The 21,391-nt window shown below is 37.8% G+C and overlaps 1 protein-coding gene across 2 annotated transcripts in view; it reads right to left on the bottom strand.

The window, feature by feature from the left end:
* The window catches only part of LOC139693409 (lachesin-like), a 627,145-nt gene that overhangs the window by 111,091 nt on the left and 494,663 nt on the right, over positions 1–21,391 (bottom strand). For both annotated transcript variants that reach the window (XM_071591542.1, XM_071591543.1), the window contains exon 3: positions 10,609–10,809. In XM_071591542.1, coding sequence (XP_071447643.1) covers positions 10,609–10,809 — 201 coding nt within the window. The remainder of the gene's footprint in view (positions 1–10,608; positions 10,810–21,391) is intronic.

The following is a 21,391-nucleotide window of genomic DNA, read 5'->3' as shown; positions in this document are numbered from 1 at the left end:
ATGCATGAAACTTATCCACGACCTTGGCATACCGTAGATATGATGATGACATGACGCGTCGATTTCTAAGTCGAGAATACATTTCATAAGTGGAAATAGAAGATGTATAATTAAGTAATTATTTACTTACCTTAGATCCTTTCCCAAAGACCATTTTGGCATTGTTTTATCTATAATTTGTACTTTTCCATTGCCTCCAAATTATTTTCTGTATATTACCTGCAAAAGTAAACATCTTGCCCTCTTTTTGGGTTAAGACAATATAAACGAGTATTACATACACTTTTAATTCATGAATTAGCTCCAAAATATAAGCTTGTAACATGGTCGGCGAAAGTGTACACTCGTACATGATTCCAACACTCAAAATTTAATATTGCAACCACTTTTTCTTTTAATTCATTACTCTTCTTCCATAATTCGACGATGCACAAGTATCCTTCATAAATGGTGTGGTTACTAATAGAAAATGTTAGCAAAGTAACCACAAGGTCTGAGAACACAAATACAATGACAGAGATCGCTACTCTATTAACATTGTTCAATTTTATCGTTATTGAGGCAAAAGTTCAGAGTAATCAGAATATTATGAAGCTTTCCCACTTAACGTTACCCTGATTTCTCAAAATTAAAACCAAAGCAAATTTTAGTCACGATTATTATAGTATTATAGTAGATACAAGCTTTTATTTCACATAGGAATAAACCTATTCTGACGCCAACGCAAAATTTCTCCAGACATATCCTCAGATTCATAATGAATGGTTATTTTGAATACTAATCTTCAATAATTTCTATTCCAAGAAAAACTTGCATACATGGATCCTAGCATCCGTTGCTTGCTGGCATAGTAATTTTATTGTTTTTGCCAGCATGAATTTAGTTTTTTTAAAGGCCGTACCTCTTGCACTGTTCATAATGTATTCTTCTGCATTAAGTGAAAGAATTGTTTACAAGAAGGGCTTTCTCCTGTTTTCGGTTGGAGAAGGGAAAATCCTCATAATATGCATGTAAATGGACTGCACTTGTACGTTAAACAAACCATCTTTCGAAAATTTATTTTTAAGCGCTGAAGTTCCCACCCCACAGCCCCTGACAGTGACATCCATTTTACAAAAGTAGCTGCATGAAAGCGGTCGAATGAAAACACGCACTCACAGAACGCGGGTAAATGAATCTCGCCTTCATTGAAATTATTCCTTCGCGAATTTTTCTTAACGCTGAATGGATGTGAGTGTAATATACATTTTTTTGAGAAAAGGGAGCTGAAAAAGAGTGGGACTTATGTCCTGAAGGGAAGACTCCTGACAAATACCAAGTAGTATAAAGAGATCCACTGAAAAAAAATTCGCTTTGAAGAGGAAGAGGGTGTAAGCATAAAGATCGTCTGTATTTGTGAAGTGATGCAGGGGGGAGCATGCGGGGGGTGGGGGAGAGGTGGAGGGAGGGGAAGGTTGGGGAACGGAAAGCGTGAGGCATTGAGGAGCGAGCGTGGAAGATACGGAAGGGCAAAGAGGAAGGGAACGGCGGGATCAAGGTTGCACTAGAGGGAGTGAAAAGTCGAGAGGCGAGTGCAAAGGCAGGAGACGCAGTCTCGAAAGTGCGCGAGATTAAGTGAACCATTCAAAACATTTGCAGTGACATTATGAAGAAATACAAAAATAAAAGAACTACGCAAACATTAATTAATATCTTAACACTATTTGATGTAATGTTGGACAGTATTCATTTACAATGTTACACTGTGAGTTTTTAGAAATAGATGAATTATGCAAGAGCTTAATTGCAGCAAGACAATTTGAGCGCACAAGACCAAACTATTTGAGGGCCAAAGATATGACCGCTGAGATAACCGCACAGCTCTCAGACTAGAACGATTTATTCCTCATAAGACAGTTGAGATTAGGACGTAAGGAATAAAAATATATAAGATTAGAAAATTAAGGTGCAATTGCAGATTAGATTCCCTGTCTATTTAAAATCAATGAATTGCAAACTAATACCGTTACTTTGAAGACGTACAAGGGGTAACATATGTAAAGAAATGATTCCTCTGGAGGGAAGGGAATATACTCATTCTTAGTTACTGGCAGAATTGATAAAAACTAAATTTACAGTGAGAGTGAAGAATACTTCAACATTAAATTCGAAACGTAAATCAAAAACGAAAGACATGTGTTAACAACCGTGTAAAGTGAGCAAAGGAGAACCAGATGGAAAAGGAGGGGGCAAGGAGAGAAAAGAAAGCGGGAACAGAATCAAGGGGGGACAACGACGCCATGGATACAGCAGAAGAGAAGGTGAGTTGAATATGGTGGCTGGGAAGGCTTTCGTAACGGGAGTTGTAAAATAATGAAGGGGAGGATGAGGGTGTAACGAAAGGGGATGCGGGATGGAGACAGGATGAATGGGCGAAGGCAGAGGACGAAGGAGGTGGGCGAAGGCGGGTGTGGGAGTGGAGGGCCTCGAAGGGAGCGACGCTGAGCTGCGGAATTAGTAAGGAGAAGTTCTGCGGAGCGTGAATGCTTAGCAGCGATAAAAAGAGAGAAAGTCGCGAAATGACGCACGGAAGACGCGATAATGGACGCCGTTGTTCGAAAGAGACTGGATTACACAGCCTTCCTCATAAATCCCACAAAGGCTCGAGAAACATCTTGAGAAGCTGCAGCTGGAGGAATTTCCCGGAGGAGTAAGAACTGTAATGCGATGAAGACCCTGAATGTGGTTGCGAATGAAAATTATACCTCGATTTCACGATCAAATTCCCGCAGACTATATGCCCGTTTGGGATTAATTCACAGAATAACATTTGTAGAAGTTCTGATTGTGAGGTAAATCTTTAATTATACTAGGAGGAAATGTAACCTTGCCGGAATAAATTGGAGAAAACACAGATTTCTTTTAATTTTTAAACATCGGAGGTGAAGTTATTTATATTAAATTGTTGTATATTGTGTATCTTACACTAGATTCAAAGGTCTAGATAGAGTTTGTGAATTTAAGTCTCGTACCTAAATAATTAATGGGAATTACGGGGGCAAGTAAATAAATAACTAGCAAAACTGGCTAGAGGCAATAATAATCAAAATACAGATCTCCGTAACTTCCTGATATTTATATCACTTTTCGACGATCAGACACTTATTTCACCTTTTTATAAGTCCTTGATAGCTGACAGTAAAGAACTTTTTGTTTGTTGCAGCAGATGACGAGTAACCTATCGGAATACGGTGCCATCATTTTCAAAACACTTCACCAATTGATTTTTTAAATGGCCAAAATAGATAAAAATCACTGAAGGCATAGCAGAGACTATGCGGTGGATGTTTCAAGCGTTCCCAATTAAATGTTCGTTACAGCTTCTCTGTTTTTATGGCTGAGGTTTGTGACTTTACTGATTGACAGACCCTCATATATGCATGTCCATATTCATCCGTTACCCCAAAAATAAATATTATGCTTAAATATGCATAATATTGTGTTCCCTCACTTTAAAAAATATATAGGGATATATTGTTGGACGTTAGTTTCTGATCCATTTCCGATGCTAAAATAAAAAACAATATTTTAATGTTTAATTAAATGTGACAAAATGCTATGCACGATCATCCAAAAATTATTTTCTTCTGCGCACGCATAATATTTCTATCATCTACAGGGTCCATTAGTTTCTCCTATGGCTGTGTTTGCATACATAGAGAAATATATTAAAACAATGAAAGGAGAAACAAATCAATTTTATCATTTTGCGAAAAATGTTGCCTGTGCAAACTTCAAATGTGAAAGGAAGTCAGAATTAATTAATGCTTTCAAAGCAATCGCCTCCGTCAGTTCAGTAGTTCCCTCAATCTGGTTCATAATTCGTTGAACTGACCAGGGAGAGCTTCCGGGAGAGAATGGTATAATTATATCGACGGAATGAACTAAGAGAGGGAGGGATGTGAAGACTAAAGGGAAGGTGGGGGATGGGGAGAGCTGGCTAAGTGGACTTTTGCAGGGAAACTAGAGCAGACGAAAGCGAGAGTTTATTGGCCCCAAAATCCGCAGCGACGCACCCTTAGGGATCTCATATCGAAATCTGTTTCAATTCCTCGGTGAAAACCTTCCGAAACGACAATATTATTTTTCTTCCCCCTACCCGAAGTGAGTTAGAGAGGGCAAAATGACGGGAAAAGTAAAATAATCCACGGACAACCCTAAAAATTTACCGCTGAGTCCTATTTCACCCCCGAACCCTATCTGGACAGTATCCACGGACTCTTATCCCCCACTCCTGCACTCCTCCTTCCGCATTGCAAAATATCCTCCCTTTCCATTTTTCTCCCCGCGTCATACCCCCCTCTTCATCTCTGTACCCCGACTTCCACCCTCTCTTCGGCCAAAAACCAGAAATCCTCGTCCACGCTTTTTTTCCTCCACGCTTCCCTTTCCATTAAAATGCGAAATTCGGAAGAGGAGAAATAAAGCGGGGACGCGGCTGGGGGCACAATACGGTGAGGAGGGCAGGGTGGGGGTGCGGTAGGCACCGGGGGCGAGCAAAACGACGCGAGATTTTTCCCTCTTGGCGCGCCACCAGAGGAACGAGAGGTTGAAGGAATGGAGGGGGAGAGTGAAGGGGAAGAGAGAGAGAGAGAGAGAGAGAGAGAGAGATGGGGAGAGCACCCAGGGTCGTCTGCGTTTTCTTTTATTTATTAATATTTTTTCGCCTCAGCTTTTCTCTGAGGCGGAATATTTTCCTTTTTTATCAATATTTATCGTACCTACGGCCACGACGCGTGAGCATTCGTGGGAGAGAGAGAGAGCGGGGGATATAGGGTTTTTTTTTTGGAGAGGGGGCAGAAGGGAAAGCCGACCAATGTGGGAGATGTGATCGGGGGGAGGGGGTGCGGGAGGGAGGAGGATTTTGGTGGTAGAGCGATGGCGGGTTTTGCGGCTGAAGGAGAGTTAGAGGAGTGTTTGGCGGGGAGGGGAATGAGAAGGAAGAAGGAGGCAGAAATTCCTTACCGCGAAAAAATGGAGGGGTAAATCGGTTGGAGCCTAGAGATAGAGAGGGTGGCGGAGGTGAAGGAAAAGGAGGGCAAGAAGGGTTTGAGAGAGCAAAGGTCAATGAAGGGATGATTTGATTTGACGCGTTTATCATGATCAAGTGAAACTCTTCCATTGGGCTAGATCTCACAAAATAGGAGAGGCGAGGTAAGATCGACGTTTTTACATAAAGTGCTGAAACAAGTGGTTCTCACTAAGTGGGACTTACGAAAAAAGGAACTGTAAAAATTCTTTATTAAAATATGCTTATGTCATTTTTACGTATTACGATACCCAAGACAACAAAAATATAACCAAATAAATCAGTATCTACGGAGTGTTTACCAATCAAATATATTAATTTCTTCAATATATTTAAGATGTTTCCTGATTAATTACAGGTCACAGTTATTTAGCCTCCGTACTGGGCTATCATATATGGAGAATCAGTAGTCATTAAGAACAAGTGGCATATAAACGGAACTTTCACTACCTAATGTCTCCAGAGACCAAGAAACGCGATACATTTTATCAAGGTGGGAAAAAGGACCCAGAATCCGAGTGAGAGATCGACACACTGAGGAAGCAAAATAAAATCAAGAGATTGCTCTGACAACAAGAGTACTCGTAAAGCAAACCAGAGGACTAAACTCGAAATGTGAACAGTGACATTTTGTTGTCTTACACGTTAATCTGCGTTGTTTGGATTACTGGTTAGCCTTTCGACCGCATTATTTGCTTTTTTCTTTCCATTCCTGGTTTGTTTCATCTACAGTGCCCGACAATTTCGCATGTTTGCAAGCACAATGGTCAACAACTGCGGTGCCTTTCTTTGCAGTTTAGTTAAGAACTCAACCGTCCATGAAAATTCTACGTATTTTTGTTCGGAATCTATTTTAATCTCTAATTTAATTGCAGGATACCTTGAATATTTAATATTTATTTCAATATTTACTTCAATTGGTTTGGATCATACGTCTCCTTCTTGACAAAATTTCAGAATCGTAATAAGTTAAAATCTGTGAAAACACTTTTTAGGCTCGTAATGAATTTAAATCTATGAAATTGCTTACACCATTGAATAAGATGCGTAGGAGTAGGAAATGAAAATCCCTCGTCCATCCTCGTCGCTTCCCTCTGATGTACGAAAAGAATCTCAAAGCTATAAGGGCCTCCTTCAAAGCCAACGGGCAAGATTATATGGTAAAGGTATATGGAATAACGATATTTTGCTTATGAGCAAGTCAGAGTATTGGAAGATGAAGTTCGATCAAACAGAAAGGGAGGAATCGGCAAATATAAATTTTTAATATGCACTATCCAAATTTCAGATCGCAATAACGAATCTCGGCATAAAAAATAGATTAAATACATTTGAACTTCCACATGGCTGCGTGTTATGCAATTACAAAGAATTATGAAACGTATTCGTCGGTCATAAATTTAGGCCCGAATATTTACGCTAATTTAACAAAATATATTTAATATTGGTTTGTCTCACACAAAGAGATTTAATTTTACTAAGAGTGCCTCAATTAATGATGGAAAAATATTTTCACATTAAATTTTGTGTTTATTCCTGATGGAAATCAATATCAGGATAGATTCCCTTTTATTTTAACGGTCTTGATTTAAAGCTTTGCTAAATATTCCTTTCCAATTGCCCCCAATCTCTCAACACTGAATACACTATAACTTTAAGTTCCTTATGCAATCCAACAATGGCAACTGTAATTATCGCAACACAAGGTGCTATTTTTACTTGGATTTCAAAATTGTACGCTCACCAATTGTTGGAATATGGACAACATTATGTATTAAAAGATATTTTAAAATCCTGAAACAAGTTTATTTTTAATAAGACGCTTTATTTTGGAGACGAAACGGAATATCAAATGAGTTTACACGACGTCATTATTGCCAAAATTAGATTTATTCCATTGAATAATTTGGCACTATAGAGAAAAATATTATTTTATACTAATGAGGACAGAAATGGGAATTTATGAGTGGAAATAAACATAAATAAAAAAATTGTGAATAACGACAAACTTCTATAAAAACAATGTACGAAAAAAGTATATTATATGTTACGTGAATGGTGTCTATAAATAATAAAGTACGTATTAAATCAGGAGAGATCATTTAGTTATTACAATAGCAATCATGAATGAGACAAAATATAATTCGAGATGCCCCATAAGGTTACTGGGAATCTACAGGATTTAATTGACCAAACTGTTTAGAATTTAAGAACAGAGATAACTGTCGAAGCGCAATGTACCACAGCATAAGCATGATTTTTTTCATTCAAAACTCAAATGAATTTTGTCATGCTTCCTGAGTGACTGATGCATTCAGTCTTTATGTCGTGAAATACCCGCGATGCATCATTACAGACCCCAAACTCCTCTCGAATCAGAATCTGACGGCTTTCTTTATGACTTTATATTATATTAAATAATATCTAGCCAAAAAAAGTGAAATCCACTCCGCAAATAGCATTACCAAAATTCGCTCTGCACCCGGACTGCTGAAAGAAGGTACGAGATCCCTTACTTCCTTCCCAGTTTCATTGCCAACATGTTCCGTACCCTTCCCCTTCCCACTCAATTCATTACATCTCCCGTGAACCAAGTCCCACATGAATTCTTCACTCCACCTCGCACCGTAATGTTTCAAATCCAAACTACTACGTCCACGCCTAGGCTAAGGCCCCGAAAAGTAACTCGGAGACCCGACGCTCACTCAACCCCATTCTTGTTCCCAACAACTCTTTCCCACCTTGCTCTCCACTCTCTAATGATGACCCCCTCCGCTTCCATAACACCTTCGAAAACCCCTCCATTCCTTTTCCTCCGCCTCAAAGCCCGACTCGCCCGCGCGGGCGCTCCATCTCCCGCTCCTTGCTGCCTCTTGCCCGCCCGGACTTTTTCCACCCATCCCACCCGGCCTGCTCGACCGTCCATCCTATCCGCTCCATTTTCGCCGCAGCGACACGCGCGTTTCATTCCGAGCATGCAGAAGGCGTCTCACCAAGCCTGGTGAAACAAAATCATTTCGATGGCGAGCGGTTGTTAGGGGAGGGGGGAGAGGAGGGGAGGGTAAGAGTTAGGTGGGAGGGAGGGAGGATATGAGGGGGAAGCGACGCGAGGGGATGAGGACAGGGATGGGGAGGAGGAGTGCTGAGGCCAGGGAAAGGGGGTTACAGGGCCAGGCCGCTGCGCCCGAGGGAATGGACAGAGCCCGCCCGGGTGGGTGAAGTCAGACGCCGCGCTTTTCCCAGGGACACTCCGGCTCCCTCGTCGACGTCCTCCGCATTCGCGTCCCCCGGGCGGCGACCAACCCCTCGCTGTTATTCCCGGAGCCGAGAGTTTCCTCTATTTCTCCCGTTTACATACCCTAGCTGTCCATGCTTTCTCTTCACTAATGAAGAGTAACCGCAAAGGCAAATGTTATTTTTTTTCAGCCATGACGTTTCAATGGAAAGCGCAAGATGGCTGAAAAATTCGGCGTTGCCATGCGCACTGATTATTTTTTTCGCCTACTCATGCGAACGGTCAAGTCATGTCCGACACAGGAAAGGGTTTATTCAGACAACGGCCAAGGGAATGGGAACTTTAATCAATTTATTATTTTATTTTTTTAACTCTTCAATTCGAAACGTTTGTAGAGAATTACGACGGTTTACTGCAAATATATTACAGCTCAGTAAAGAATTCAGTGGTGCTTATAGGATATTAAAAAAAAGTTTTGGCGGAATTCTTTAATAATGAACAAAATGTCAGTCATGGGCAGAATTCCGTCATGAATGCCAAACGCGGTGTTTTTGGAAAAGCTAGGATGATATGCCAGCTCAATATTTAATGTCATGATCAATTACCAAACCAAAAATACCCCATTCCAAAATCACTCCTTTCAACTGTCTCGTCCTTTCCCTCTTGGGTGCTGCATTGTAGTCAATTATCAAATATTTACATTTAGGTCGAGTGAAAGTATATCCACGCCTTGATACCTATGCATTCAGTAACCTTAACTCTGACTTTCATTTCAATCTACAAGCTACGGTGTGAGTGTTCAACTGGCATGAGAAAAATTCAGGTACGATATGCTTAAGTATATCAAATGGATTTCTATAAGCTAACTGACGATATTTTTCTCAGGAAATACGCAGACGAGCAACAGTTTTGGGCAAGAAATGTTGCTCACTCAACTTTGTTTTTCATGAAGGGTGGATTTAGTTTTTGCACTGATTAAAATGTTAAATGAGCATAAATGTGATTCGTGAGCGGTAAAATAAAAAAATGCAAATACAGTAGGTGAACAACTTTTGACGGCAGTTGTGCAATACGAACGGACGTCATGCATGAAGGATAAACGTAGAAAGTTATATACACAGTTCGGTAATATCTGGTGCAAATAAATTCCGAGTTACTCGGTATATTTTCAGGCATGATGGGCATGAGCTTCTTATGCTATTCGCAGGCTTTAATACCTTCTTACAATGTGATAGTAAAAGAGATGACAGGGAAATTCCGCCAATTTCCATGGATTAATAAATTAAATTAGTCCAAATTGCAAATAGTATGTATTTATATTAATCGCTAATACACATCACATTTTAATTCATACCAATGGAGGAAGTTCAATGAATTTATATTAAATAAAATGTGTTATGCCAAGAAATCTGTAATGTAAAGCAGCGTAAAGGTTTGTATCAGGGCAGCCATTTAAAAACACAGAATAATTATTTAAATTTATTCCAGGAAAAATTTTGATTCCCTTATTTAATTTTTATTAAATAAGTTATTGCTATCACTAAATCATATTAAATTAATATTTAAATTGATATAGTCGCTCTTAATTTACAAAAGAACGGTATCTAAAATTCAAAAGGGAGTAATTAATTGAAGCATTTGTCACAAATAGAAAGAGAGAATTTTCGCTAAGTAAAAACTAACAAGTGTGAATAAAAATTGCTTCAGAAAGGTATAATCACCCTTTCGCACGAAATATATCCGATATTAAAATCAAACAAAAAGGGGCACTCAATAATTAAACCCACGAATGACGGGTGAGGATAGGGAGCTCACCTAAAACTATGCCCAACGGCGGGTAAAATTCACCCATTAGGATGACTCCTGGCTCCCTGTGCCGTGTGAGGTTTCCCAGGAAGACCTGGTTCCCGTAAATCACTCAGTTCAAATGAAGTTTTGGGTAAATTAAGGCGTTACGCGGAATCCAACCCAGACACACCGGTCAGTATTCCAGGCCAGAGCTCTATCCACTTTACTACTACACCCATACAATACGGTAAGGACAAGAGAGAATGTTCACCGAAGGAAATTAAGGGTTGTCACATGTAATGCATTATTACTTGTGTGGATGAAAGATAGTTGAAATAGATAAGCATTTTCTTATTGCGGCAAAAAGATTATTTGTGTTAATATATACATAAATATTGCCGTCCGATATCTTGATTTTTTAATCAAGCATGAATACCTGGGAAACTTGTTAATAGGGGAAAAACAAATTAAATCACCCATAAAATTAACTATTTTTGGAGTATGTATGGAAACTTACCAAGAATTTCCACGGTGTGAACTTGATCCGGTGTATCTGATGCCGAAATTTGGCACACGTAGTCCCCGGCATCCTGAGGTACAACCTTATGCACCTCTAAGTTAAATCCATCGACGAGACGGAATCTTGGATCGCGAGTAACCATTAAGGTCGAAGCAGTGAGGACTGCACTGCCTCTTCGCCACAGAACCACGTAGGATCCTAGAAAAAAAAGGATAAAATTTTAAGACTAAAATTACAGGTGACTTTATTTATCGAGTGACACATTGGTACCAAAAAGGGTGGAATATAACTTTCTGTTAATGAACAAGGTATGGAGTTAATGATAACCTAAGCACATTTACCAGTGTCTTATATTTAAATATACCTATTAGAAATTTACGAGTTCAATTAGAGTTTATTATATTTTTAAGAATAATGAGAAAAATGTCGTGAAAATACCATTTGCTGAAAGCTGAATCCATTATCCATAATTTCTGCTCAATATACATCACTTACCTACTTATGTATTAGAATTAATTCTTAAAATTACAACATTTATTTCAATTTACGATTCCAAATTTCGTTAAGAATACAAAAATGTATTCACCGATTCAAATAGCCCAGGTTGATGTAAGCATTAAATGTTCATTTGAAATTCGTAAAAAATACTCCGATCATGCATTTGAGAATCCTATAGCTATTAAGAACTATTAACTTCTGAGTGAACAAAGGTGTTTATTTAAAAATACGTCTAAACCAATCGTAACCTAACAAATGTTATTTGCTGGACTAAAAGAGATATTTTACCCAGTGAACACGCTCATGAGTCCTATGAAATGGTGCTTAATGGGAAATTCTAATTATATAATTCTTTATTTATCAGAAGAATTACAATGTGAGAAAAACTGTTTTGAATACCTCCAAAGTTAGAAAAAGCATATTTTACAAATATACATCAAGCGAGATTCATAAATTTATTCGACAAAAAACTAATCTATAATTGGCAATAACTTTATCTTTGGCAACCAATCGCTAGTTAATCATATTAAAATTTATATTAATAAAATTACTAATAATATTTCATTAAATACAAATGAAATCAGATATTATAATTAACTAACATCGTAAATATATACTAAATTAATAATATTAGGTGAAAATGTAACACACACTGCCATTAAGCAATATTCGCAATCCATGGTTTTGAAAATATTTCAAAATACCTTGGTCCAATTATAATCAAATGTGAACGCAATCTTACTTCAAATATCTAGCTAGCTATATGACTTATTATTTTTCTAACAAAATAATAGAATATTGCCGAATAGAACTTTAAAATAGCATTCTGGCCACAACACTGCATATAAAAATCCCCGGTATGCAAAATTTATTCTATGACAAAGAGAGGTTTGAGCAACTTTTTACAAACACGTGAACAATTTTATTAGGGAAAACTGATGAATATCAAAATTCGTATTTCTACAAATACGACGCCGAGCTGACGACAATCATAGAGCTCCAAAAAAGGGCTTGGAGTTAATTATAAATTCGCATAGTTGATGAAAAAAATGTGCATCAATAAAACCATCATTTGTTCCTAACTTTCCCTCTACAGTATACCAAAATAAAGAAAGATAATAACATGTTCATGTTGATAAATTGGGCGCAATTAAAATATGAGTAATATTAAAAGAAAGTATTAAAGAATAATATGTAGCGAAAAATGTGCTATTACAGAAGAGCATGCAAAGAGTTCGCAAAGAATGAAATAAAGAAAATAGGTGAGTACACCACTCAGTCCAAAAGTAAATTAATAACACATTTGGATTTCAATGTGGTTGGTATGAAGACTAACTATTTGACTTTAGTAATTCTGTTTAAAATTTGAAGGGTTCAATGTATGAAAAAATGAGTTTAAATTTTCTTGATGCATTTAAATAATAAGAATTATCATTTATTAGTTTAACGTTCTTCCGCGATACCTAGTTCTTCAATTGGCAGCATTGATTTATCCAGGTTTGATAACTAAGAATACGTATAAGCATACCGATCCATCTTAATATCCTCTACTCCAATGAGACAGAGCTACAGCATTCACTTAGTGCCTAATCCAAAAATAGAATGCTCTAATCCTCAGAGTAATGAAATATTTTATATTCTTCGAGTTTAACGAATCACAATGGTAATGAAAATTTACCTTGAAATTTGTGTACCCTTGAAAACCCTACAGAAAAATGTTTATACGTATTTTTCACAGTATTTATTGGTTTCATATCAATATTACCATTAATAAGGTACAGTTATTAATACATAAATCCAACGGGAATTTAAAAAATAGCAGTTGAAATAAAATGTCAACGCCAGAAAACACCATAAGTATACGATAACCCTTTATCTTAGAATCGCCATTTGTAATGAGGAATAATTGCCGTGAAAAATATAAAAATTGAGATAATCCAGTGTCACATGCTGTGTTTTACAAAGAAACTTAGGCAAGTGATTTCATAACTCAAGTAATGGAAGTATAAACTTTATTAATGTGTTTCCATCCATTTTCACGCATGTGTTGCGAATGGGACTTGCAAATTTACTGATAGCACATGAATTCAATAGAATTATTTGAGGAGTTGACATGAAAATTGAGCCCGTTTTAAAAATAAAGTCACCAGGCTTCCCAGAATGTTTCTCATAACATTTAAAGTAATACCCCCTAAAACTAAATGAAAATAATAAAATAGAACATGTCCATCATGGAGAAAATGATTTTTTTTCAAATTTTCAAAAAATTCTTGGAAAATGTTCAAGATTAAACACTATCTTAAACTCAATGTTTCAGAGAAAATATTATTGTGAACAGTACGATGCAGAATAACTAATGCAGTAATATAATATGAAATAAAAGGAGAACAATGGTAAAGGAAGACTCAACGAAATGGCCGTGTGGGGAATCTAGTCGCGAGGATAGATTCAGAGGTTCGAAGCATGAAAAAAACATGGTGGGTGGGTATATTGCGGCGTTTGGAGCGTGATGCCTTGTGTCTCTTTGGTCGGTTTCCCTGTGTCTCCTCTGGGATCGCTCGCCGGGACGGACGCGATGAAGGAAAGAAGAGTAGCAAGGGGGAGAGAAGGAGGAAGAGGACAGCGAGAGATAGAGAAAGAGAGCACGAGGAGGAGGTGTGGAAACGGAATGTAAAAAGGGAAGTGAATAAGGGGACACTTCTAAGGACCCAGAAGTCCCAAATGCTAGGCAATCAGTGGCATCGAAGTGGCGTCGCCTAGCGGGTTGAAGGAGAAGCAGGGCGGGGTGTTTGAGGTGGAGGAAAAGATTAGGGGGTGAGAAGAGGGGAAGGGGAGGTGGTGGAGAAATAAGGATGGATGTGGTCATTTAAAGGAGATATATCCTTCGCTTATAAACACAATCACTCTGTCGGGGGAAAACGGACTTCTTTCATAAAGTCCGGCGAGAAAGTCCGACTTAACCGATCTGAAGAAAGTTGGCCATCCGAATTTTTTCATTAACTCACCTCATGGTTATGAACACAAGCGGAAATATAATGTTATCCGGCAATTAATTATTATTGCGACCTTAAAACCAAATATTTATCGATAACGTATATCTTAATTCGTTTAAACTATGGGGCGGTGTGTATCGGTTTTCCAAAAGCTAATTATTATATGGCCAAATTGTGGAAGGGTTGACGAATTTAAAATTTTATCACTGGTGACGCATGGCGAAAACGCTATACTGTTTACGAATTGTGATTTTTATCGCGCCATTTAAAATCTCTAACGCAGACCAATGTTTATGTTTAACTTTTTTATAAGAAAAAATATGGTTAAAAATCCAAGCAAAGATTTACATTACCAGTGAATGCAGGTTGAAGGACTGATTTTAGAATGAATATGAATAATGAGGAGACAAGTCTATTCGTAAATTCAAAATTCTCTCCCGACTTCCCGATGAAAAATGCTCTCCCGACTTCATTTTTCGTGACCATAACGCTAAGTTTTTATATTATCAAAGAAAAATTCGAGTTGCTCCCTCCAAATATTAATGCCTGTGGCATTGATTTTAATCAGATTTTTCCAGTGGATCCTATCACATTAATTATGTTTTGATTGCTTTCAAAGAATTTCGATTAAATAATATTGGCAGCAATAAAACTGCACATTAGATATTCACGAATATCACAATTATCTATCTCCTTTTGAGCATTTTACCGAATGATCATACTAATATTCGGGAAGAGTATGGATGAAATTAGAATTTTCAAATAGAATGCAATTATCGTCAAGGGGAAATGTAACTGGATTATACCTTTCTCGTTTTAAACCAATTTTCTCTTCTTTATTGGTGTGACTGATGTCGTGGGGCTGATGTCTTTATCGGGGACAACCCCAAGGGAAATAAGGTACACCTTGTCAAATTCATTATTATTCCATTCAAAATTCACGAAACAACCAGTTCACAGGAGGACAAATAATCAGTAAATATGTAGAGAAATGTGATTTCGCCTCCTTTGGTATTACCACGCCCCGAATGTGCCAGAGAGAGGTGTGGCAGTGGGGAGGGAGGAGTAGAAGGTTCAACAGAAGAGGTAGGCATCCTACCCCAAAATTGAATCTGGATCTCTGGGTGGGGTTAAAAAAGGAATTTACCCGATACCTTTTAGATGCGTACATGAGGAAGGAACAACCCTCTGGAATCAGAGGGTAGTGTGAGAGAGGAAAGTAGAGGGGCGAGTGGAGAGAAATGGGTCGACAGTGAGAGAGAATTGGAGATGCGAGCTGAATAAGGAAAGATGAAGGGAAAGAGCTGGAGGTGGGAAAAAGAGAAAGGGAGAAAACTGGGGGTTGAGGGAAAGGCCGACGAGAAGGATACTGGACGTGCTGGAGCGTGGGGAACTGAGGAAGGAACGATCCGGCAATAAGGAAGATTAGGGTAAACGGAGGAAGATAAGAGGAAAGGTAGACGAGAAGAGGAAAACGATGCGGTGGAATCGATAAGAAAGAGGTTCGCGATGGTATATGTATGGTGGGGTTTGGATATAAAAGATGGGAGAGAAAGAGGAAAAGCGATGTAGGTGGGAACTGCGGGAGGAGGAAGAAGAGTCCCAAGGGTACGGCTTTCCGTGGGTCGGTGAAGAGGAGAGGTCCGTAAGGTGAGCAGACTAGGTGCGAGTTGGTAAGAAGGGGTGAGAAATAGGTGCATGAGACGGCAATAATTGCTCCCCTCCGATGTTAAATTAGGAAAACCGGTTCCGTGGAAACAAAACGAAGCGGGGGATCATAGCCTAGAATTCCAATTGTGGGGAGGAAATAGGAGAGCAGAAAAGGAGGGGGCGAAAAACTTCAAGGGTAGGAAAGGTATGAAGGCAAAGATTGAGGCCATTTGTGATTAAATAACAAAGCGCATGTCTGATTTGCTTCTCTTTTTATTACCCCAACCCGTTTGCCATATGATTGCATATTTTTGGATATGTTGAGAATTAAGCGGATTGCATTGATTCAACAAAAACATACGATAGAAGATGTTATTTTAGACAGACCGCTAATCGTACTGAGTGATATTTCTGCATTCCCGATAAAAAAATTGGGTAAGATAACTTGGCTAGTTAATCTATTTTTTAGTAAACTAAATTGTGGCACAGTAGAAGGAACTGACCCTTCTATAGTGGTTATATTATATAGTACCTTTCTATATATGTTTAAATTTAAATATCTTACAATTGGTTTCGGGTTGATATCCACCCCAACATATACAAATGAATCTTCCGGCTGATTACATAAGATGAATAAGGATAGAATATTTCTTTGACAAAAAAATATCGTTTTGATTCTTCGAGACGGTTTCTGGGACAACTCATTTCTTCCATTATTATTTTCCCGGAACCAGTTATACAAAAGTACTTCAATGAAGTGGAGGAAAAATGTGACTTCTACTAGTGAAGTACAAATTAAAAATATTAATTCAGTCCTTGGCCGAATACACGCAAATGAGAGGTAAAATAATGTTTATCAAATAAAATCTCAAGACTTTAGTAAGGATGACTGAAGAATTTACCTAAATTAATTATTATTGAGTTAGGATATTTTGCATCTAGATTAGGAAAAAGTTTTGGAATTAAAAAGCACCCATCAAGTCTACCCTCTCGTTATTGGATACTATTCACCTTGATCTGCAGGAAAGGGGAAGTATCTGAATTCAAAGCAGTGATATTGATTCGAAGCGTAGGGTATGCATACGAGTAAAAACTATACAAGTGCTCGGAATGGGTTCAAAGTGTCCTCATAAGTACAGTGTTGCTTTCTGAGAGGAGTGCGTGATGGGGAAAGAGTACTCGCTTGCAGGAGAGAGGGGAGAGAATGGGAGAGGGAATGAAGGGGGAGTTGGTGGATCCTTAAAAAGATTGGGAAGAAAGGAAGAAAACACGGGAGTACAGCCAAAAGTAAGCGTGGGAGAAAAGTGAGGACGGGGGAATGGTGAGGCGGAAATGGGGTGGCGAAGCGGTGGAGGGAAAGCAAAGGGGACGGGAGGGGGGACAAAAGGCTCAGGACGCAAACAATGCGAGAGTGGAGCATAATGAGGAGCCACTCTGAGGGCCCGGGAGGGAAGGGGTGAGAGGTGCGGGGATGGGGGTGGGGAAAGGGGGGAGAATCTGGAAGGGGTGTCGCTCGGGTGTGGGGCAATCGCGCCCCCATTGGCAGCCAAACGTGTGAGAGAAAGAGGGAGCATGGGGAAGAGCTGTAGGTCATTGAATGGAAGAGATGAGGGAGATACACAGGAGGGAGGATGGCAGAGTGATGAAAGAGGGGAACTGGAGAAGGATGCAGAAGACAAAGGAAAACGAAAGATGCACGGGAGGAAAAGAGAAAGGACGTGAGGAGGGATCTGGACTAAGGATCCCAATTAATGGGAGACCGCAAGTGAGTTTCGGAAAAAAGGGCAAACAAAATGGCAGGGGAGGAGTATAAAATGCAACCTGAATCCCGTATGTTTTGTCGGAATTTACATCACATCAAAAGCAAGCCATGAAGTTCTGTGATGCCGTGGTTTCCACCATTCATTTTTTGCAAAATTTCGTGCCACCACACCTGAGTGCAATGTGTATGTGACGGATTGTTTAGAACAAGGAAAATAATTGGGTGCTCGCATATTTTCTACTAATAAGACACATTTTTTTTAAGGCCTGGAGGTCATTTTCATACCTACAAGAGCATTCACGATAGTAGTCATTAAAACACATTTTTGAAATTAAAGATTCTCTTACAATCAGTAATCAAAATAAACCAATATTTACCGAAACACGATTTAATGCTAATTAGTTTCAATATTCAATTAGTGCTGAACTCATGGGAGACTACGGTTACAAAAAATGTTTACTAACGTGACTTCATCAAATCGTTTAATTTTTATTTACATTTAAGATAAGCTATTTATCTATAGTTAAAATATAAACTGCTACTTTACATATATATATATATATATATATATAATTATATATATATATATATATATATATATATATATATATATATATATATAATTATATATATATATATATATATATATATATATATATATATATATATATATAATTATATATATATATATATAAAATTATATATATATGCATTCATTTAATTATTTATTCATTTATATAAACATTTTCATTCCTATGGATTATAATTCTTGACGCAGTGAATGGTCTCCCTACCTCCCTTGAGCTCTGTGCTTGCGAAAGCAATGATAATTACTCCTGGTAGGGTAATCTATGACAAATAGGTCAAAGGGTAGGAGCTAGACGAAAGGTAGACCTCGCAGAGTGTGTTCCTTTGTAAGGTGGTTGCGAATATTGTCCGACTCCATCGGGGCTTTAACAGCGACGGTTGACACTCTAAAAACACCATTGAGGAACGCATCAGGAAACCACCTCATTCAATAAGGTAAAATAGTTGGAATGAGCCTAGCAACTGCGTGACTACGGCCAAACAGGCCGTTATTTGATTAGATGTGGTTGGCTATAAAATGGACCCACATATGGTAAAATAAAAGACAATAAAACATTAGTGATCATTCATAGATTCTAAAAAGATTGAGTTGTACGTTCAGGCTCATACAAAACAAATAAAATATTTATCTACATATGGATAAAAAATGCATATGGGATAGTCAAAAAAGATTTATTTTTCTTTCACCATATCAGATTTTTGCCAATCATATAAAATTGCTTTCATAGCTTCTCCGTTTGCAGCCTGATAATTAATATCACACTTTTCAGTTTTAGAATTAGATATATGATCTATAGATCTATGATCAATAGAGAATATTATATGTTAATAATGAAAATATAATATAAATTAATGTAATATTCAGGCAAATACGATAAATACCAAAATAAAATTTTCATTTAAGCTGCAATTAAAATTCATCGTTAAGTTAGATAAATCAACAATAAAAAACTTGTGATATCTTACAAATCGGCATCTAAATTATACATTCAATCTTCTTTTTGAAATAGCTGCAAGATTTTCGGGGTATTTTTGTCAAAAATAGAGAATTAACGCTTAAGTGTGAGTACCTTAAAGGTTATCGGCAGAAAACAACTTAGATATACACCGGCTGACTAGAAAAAGCAGAGCACAACGGCTGATATACGATAATAAGACTATTAAATTACTATTATTGCTCGTAATTAGACTATTACTTGCTATCAAGATTATTAGTTGAGATAAGACTATTAAATGTAGTGTAAGCGACCTTTCAATACAGATCTATTTTGGGTTGCTTAAAGAAGTTAGCAAAAAACTATAATTTTATAGATACACAAATACCCTCTGTTGAGTAGTGAAAACGGACATCACCCCACCCGTACTCGATTCAGTAATTATTATTAAAATAAATTATTTCAGCACATAAGAAATTATGTTCAAACGGGAGTCATTAAAATTACACGATAATTTATGAGACATCCAGTAATCAAATAGAATGATGTGGTGAATATAATGAGGCTTCATGACTGCGAAAGGTAAAAATGGATAATAGGATTGATGTAATTTTTAAAATTTAAATCTTATGTCTCTTGTTTCGTTGAATAAAGTTGACGACCTTAAAAATTTGGGAGAAAAGTACCGTGTCTAAGGACGTTAAAAAAATGAAGTGACTAGAAGTAAAGATAATATTTCTAAATATGCTCAAGTAGATTAGTTCACTTAATTATGGTGAGTATAAAATACTACGGACTTTTTCAAGAACACAATAGGAACGTTATAAAGAAATAGGTATAACAAATTGACTCGATACGCATAAAAGCTTGTTAATTAAATTTTGAAATGAGAATATGAGAGGGTATACAAATAATGTTTTAAAATCCAGGACAAAGAGCTAAAACTGAACAAAGAGGTTGGCTTACTAGGGATTGTGAAAAAAATTTAAAAACTTTTCTTCCGAGAAATTTATTTTGTAACGGAAACAAGTAAAAAATAATGACCAATCAAAACAAAATAACAAAAGAGCGAACATCCCAGAAGCTCTCCTCGATTATCATTTGCCTCTTTTCATAATTCGATAACCCCGTCTGCTTGATGGCAAGAAGACATTGCATAATAATTACTCATTTTACTTGGAATAGCATTATACTAATGAACAAAAACACAGCCACAACTTTCTTCTAAAGCCCATTCCACCCTTTCTATCATTCACTTTCCACCTTCCCCAACCAGAAGCATACCCTAAGGGTGGTGGTTACCATAATTAGTTGAAGAGTATCCTTGTTATTGATTTTTAAACAAACACTTCAACCAGAATAAAGAGACTAATTCATTTTATTAGCAAATATTATGAATAATACTTGGATTCTACAAAACTCGTTTTTGTTTTTTAACTAAGTCCTTTTGTTTGGAAGTTATAAAACGAATAATTAAACGATATACTTTTTATTTTCATTCGTAAATTCATATTTGACAGCTCCCGATAAAAGTTGAACTTAATACTTCACTATGACTTAATACTTTCCTGTTAAATATTCAGTAAAAGTACCATAGGTTTTCAGACGCCTGTCAACGGTATAGAAGCGGGTACATTAAGTTAAGAAAATATGTTTGAAAACTTGGATTGGAAAACTAGCCAGTGCCATAAACTTCGTTTGAGCGAGAGTGCACATAACTTCACGAGTTTCTCTATGCAAATCATGAATATTCGCAATAAATATCGATAAAATGATGGAAAAACGCCGGAAACCTTTCTATTATGTATTCAGCGTTTGGCCCAGTCAAACTCGCGCATCCAGCATAGGATTTCGATGGGGTAACAAAAACCAACCGAGGAAGAATAAATTCAGAGCGGCATCAGCGAACGGAACCCAAAAAGGAAAACTCAATGCACGTGACAGGAAGGCTGTTACGGGCTAAGTTAGATCCCTTACTGCGACTGGGAGACGAGACTTCGCATAAGCCGCATGGGAGCGAGAAGGATGCGTAGGTAAAAATGCACCGGAACGACCACGGAGTCGAGCGCTTCCGCAGTTCTTATGGGCGTTAGCATCCTGGTGCATATGCAACCGTCATCGGCATTTACGTGCGGAAGGTTGTCTAAGTTGCCCAGACGCCCGAGAGAGAAGAAATTTCAGTCAGCATTTATGCTCACGGATATAGAAAAAAAAGTGATGTGAGCGTGTGTACGTACGAAGAAGGCGTGTGTATGTGCATGTATGGAGGCAGCTCGAGTGCCCGGAGCTGAGCTGAGGCGGAGAGGGTGGAAGGGGGAAGAAGGAGACGAAGCTGGGGTGGGATCCCGAGGAGG

Source organism: Hetaerina americana, unplaced genomic scaffold, assembly GCF_022747635.1.
Source record: "Hetaerina americana unplaced genomic scaffold, ioHetAmer1.1.p SCAF_49, whole genome shotgun sequence".
In the NCBI taxonomy this organism is placed as follows: Eukaryota; Metazoa; Arthropoda; class Insecta; order Odonata; family Calopterygidae; genus Hetaerina; species Hetaerina americana.
Note: the sequence above shows the minus strand (reverse complement) of the source record. Positions and strands in the feature narration are given on the sequence as shown.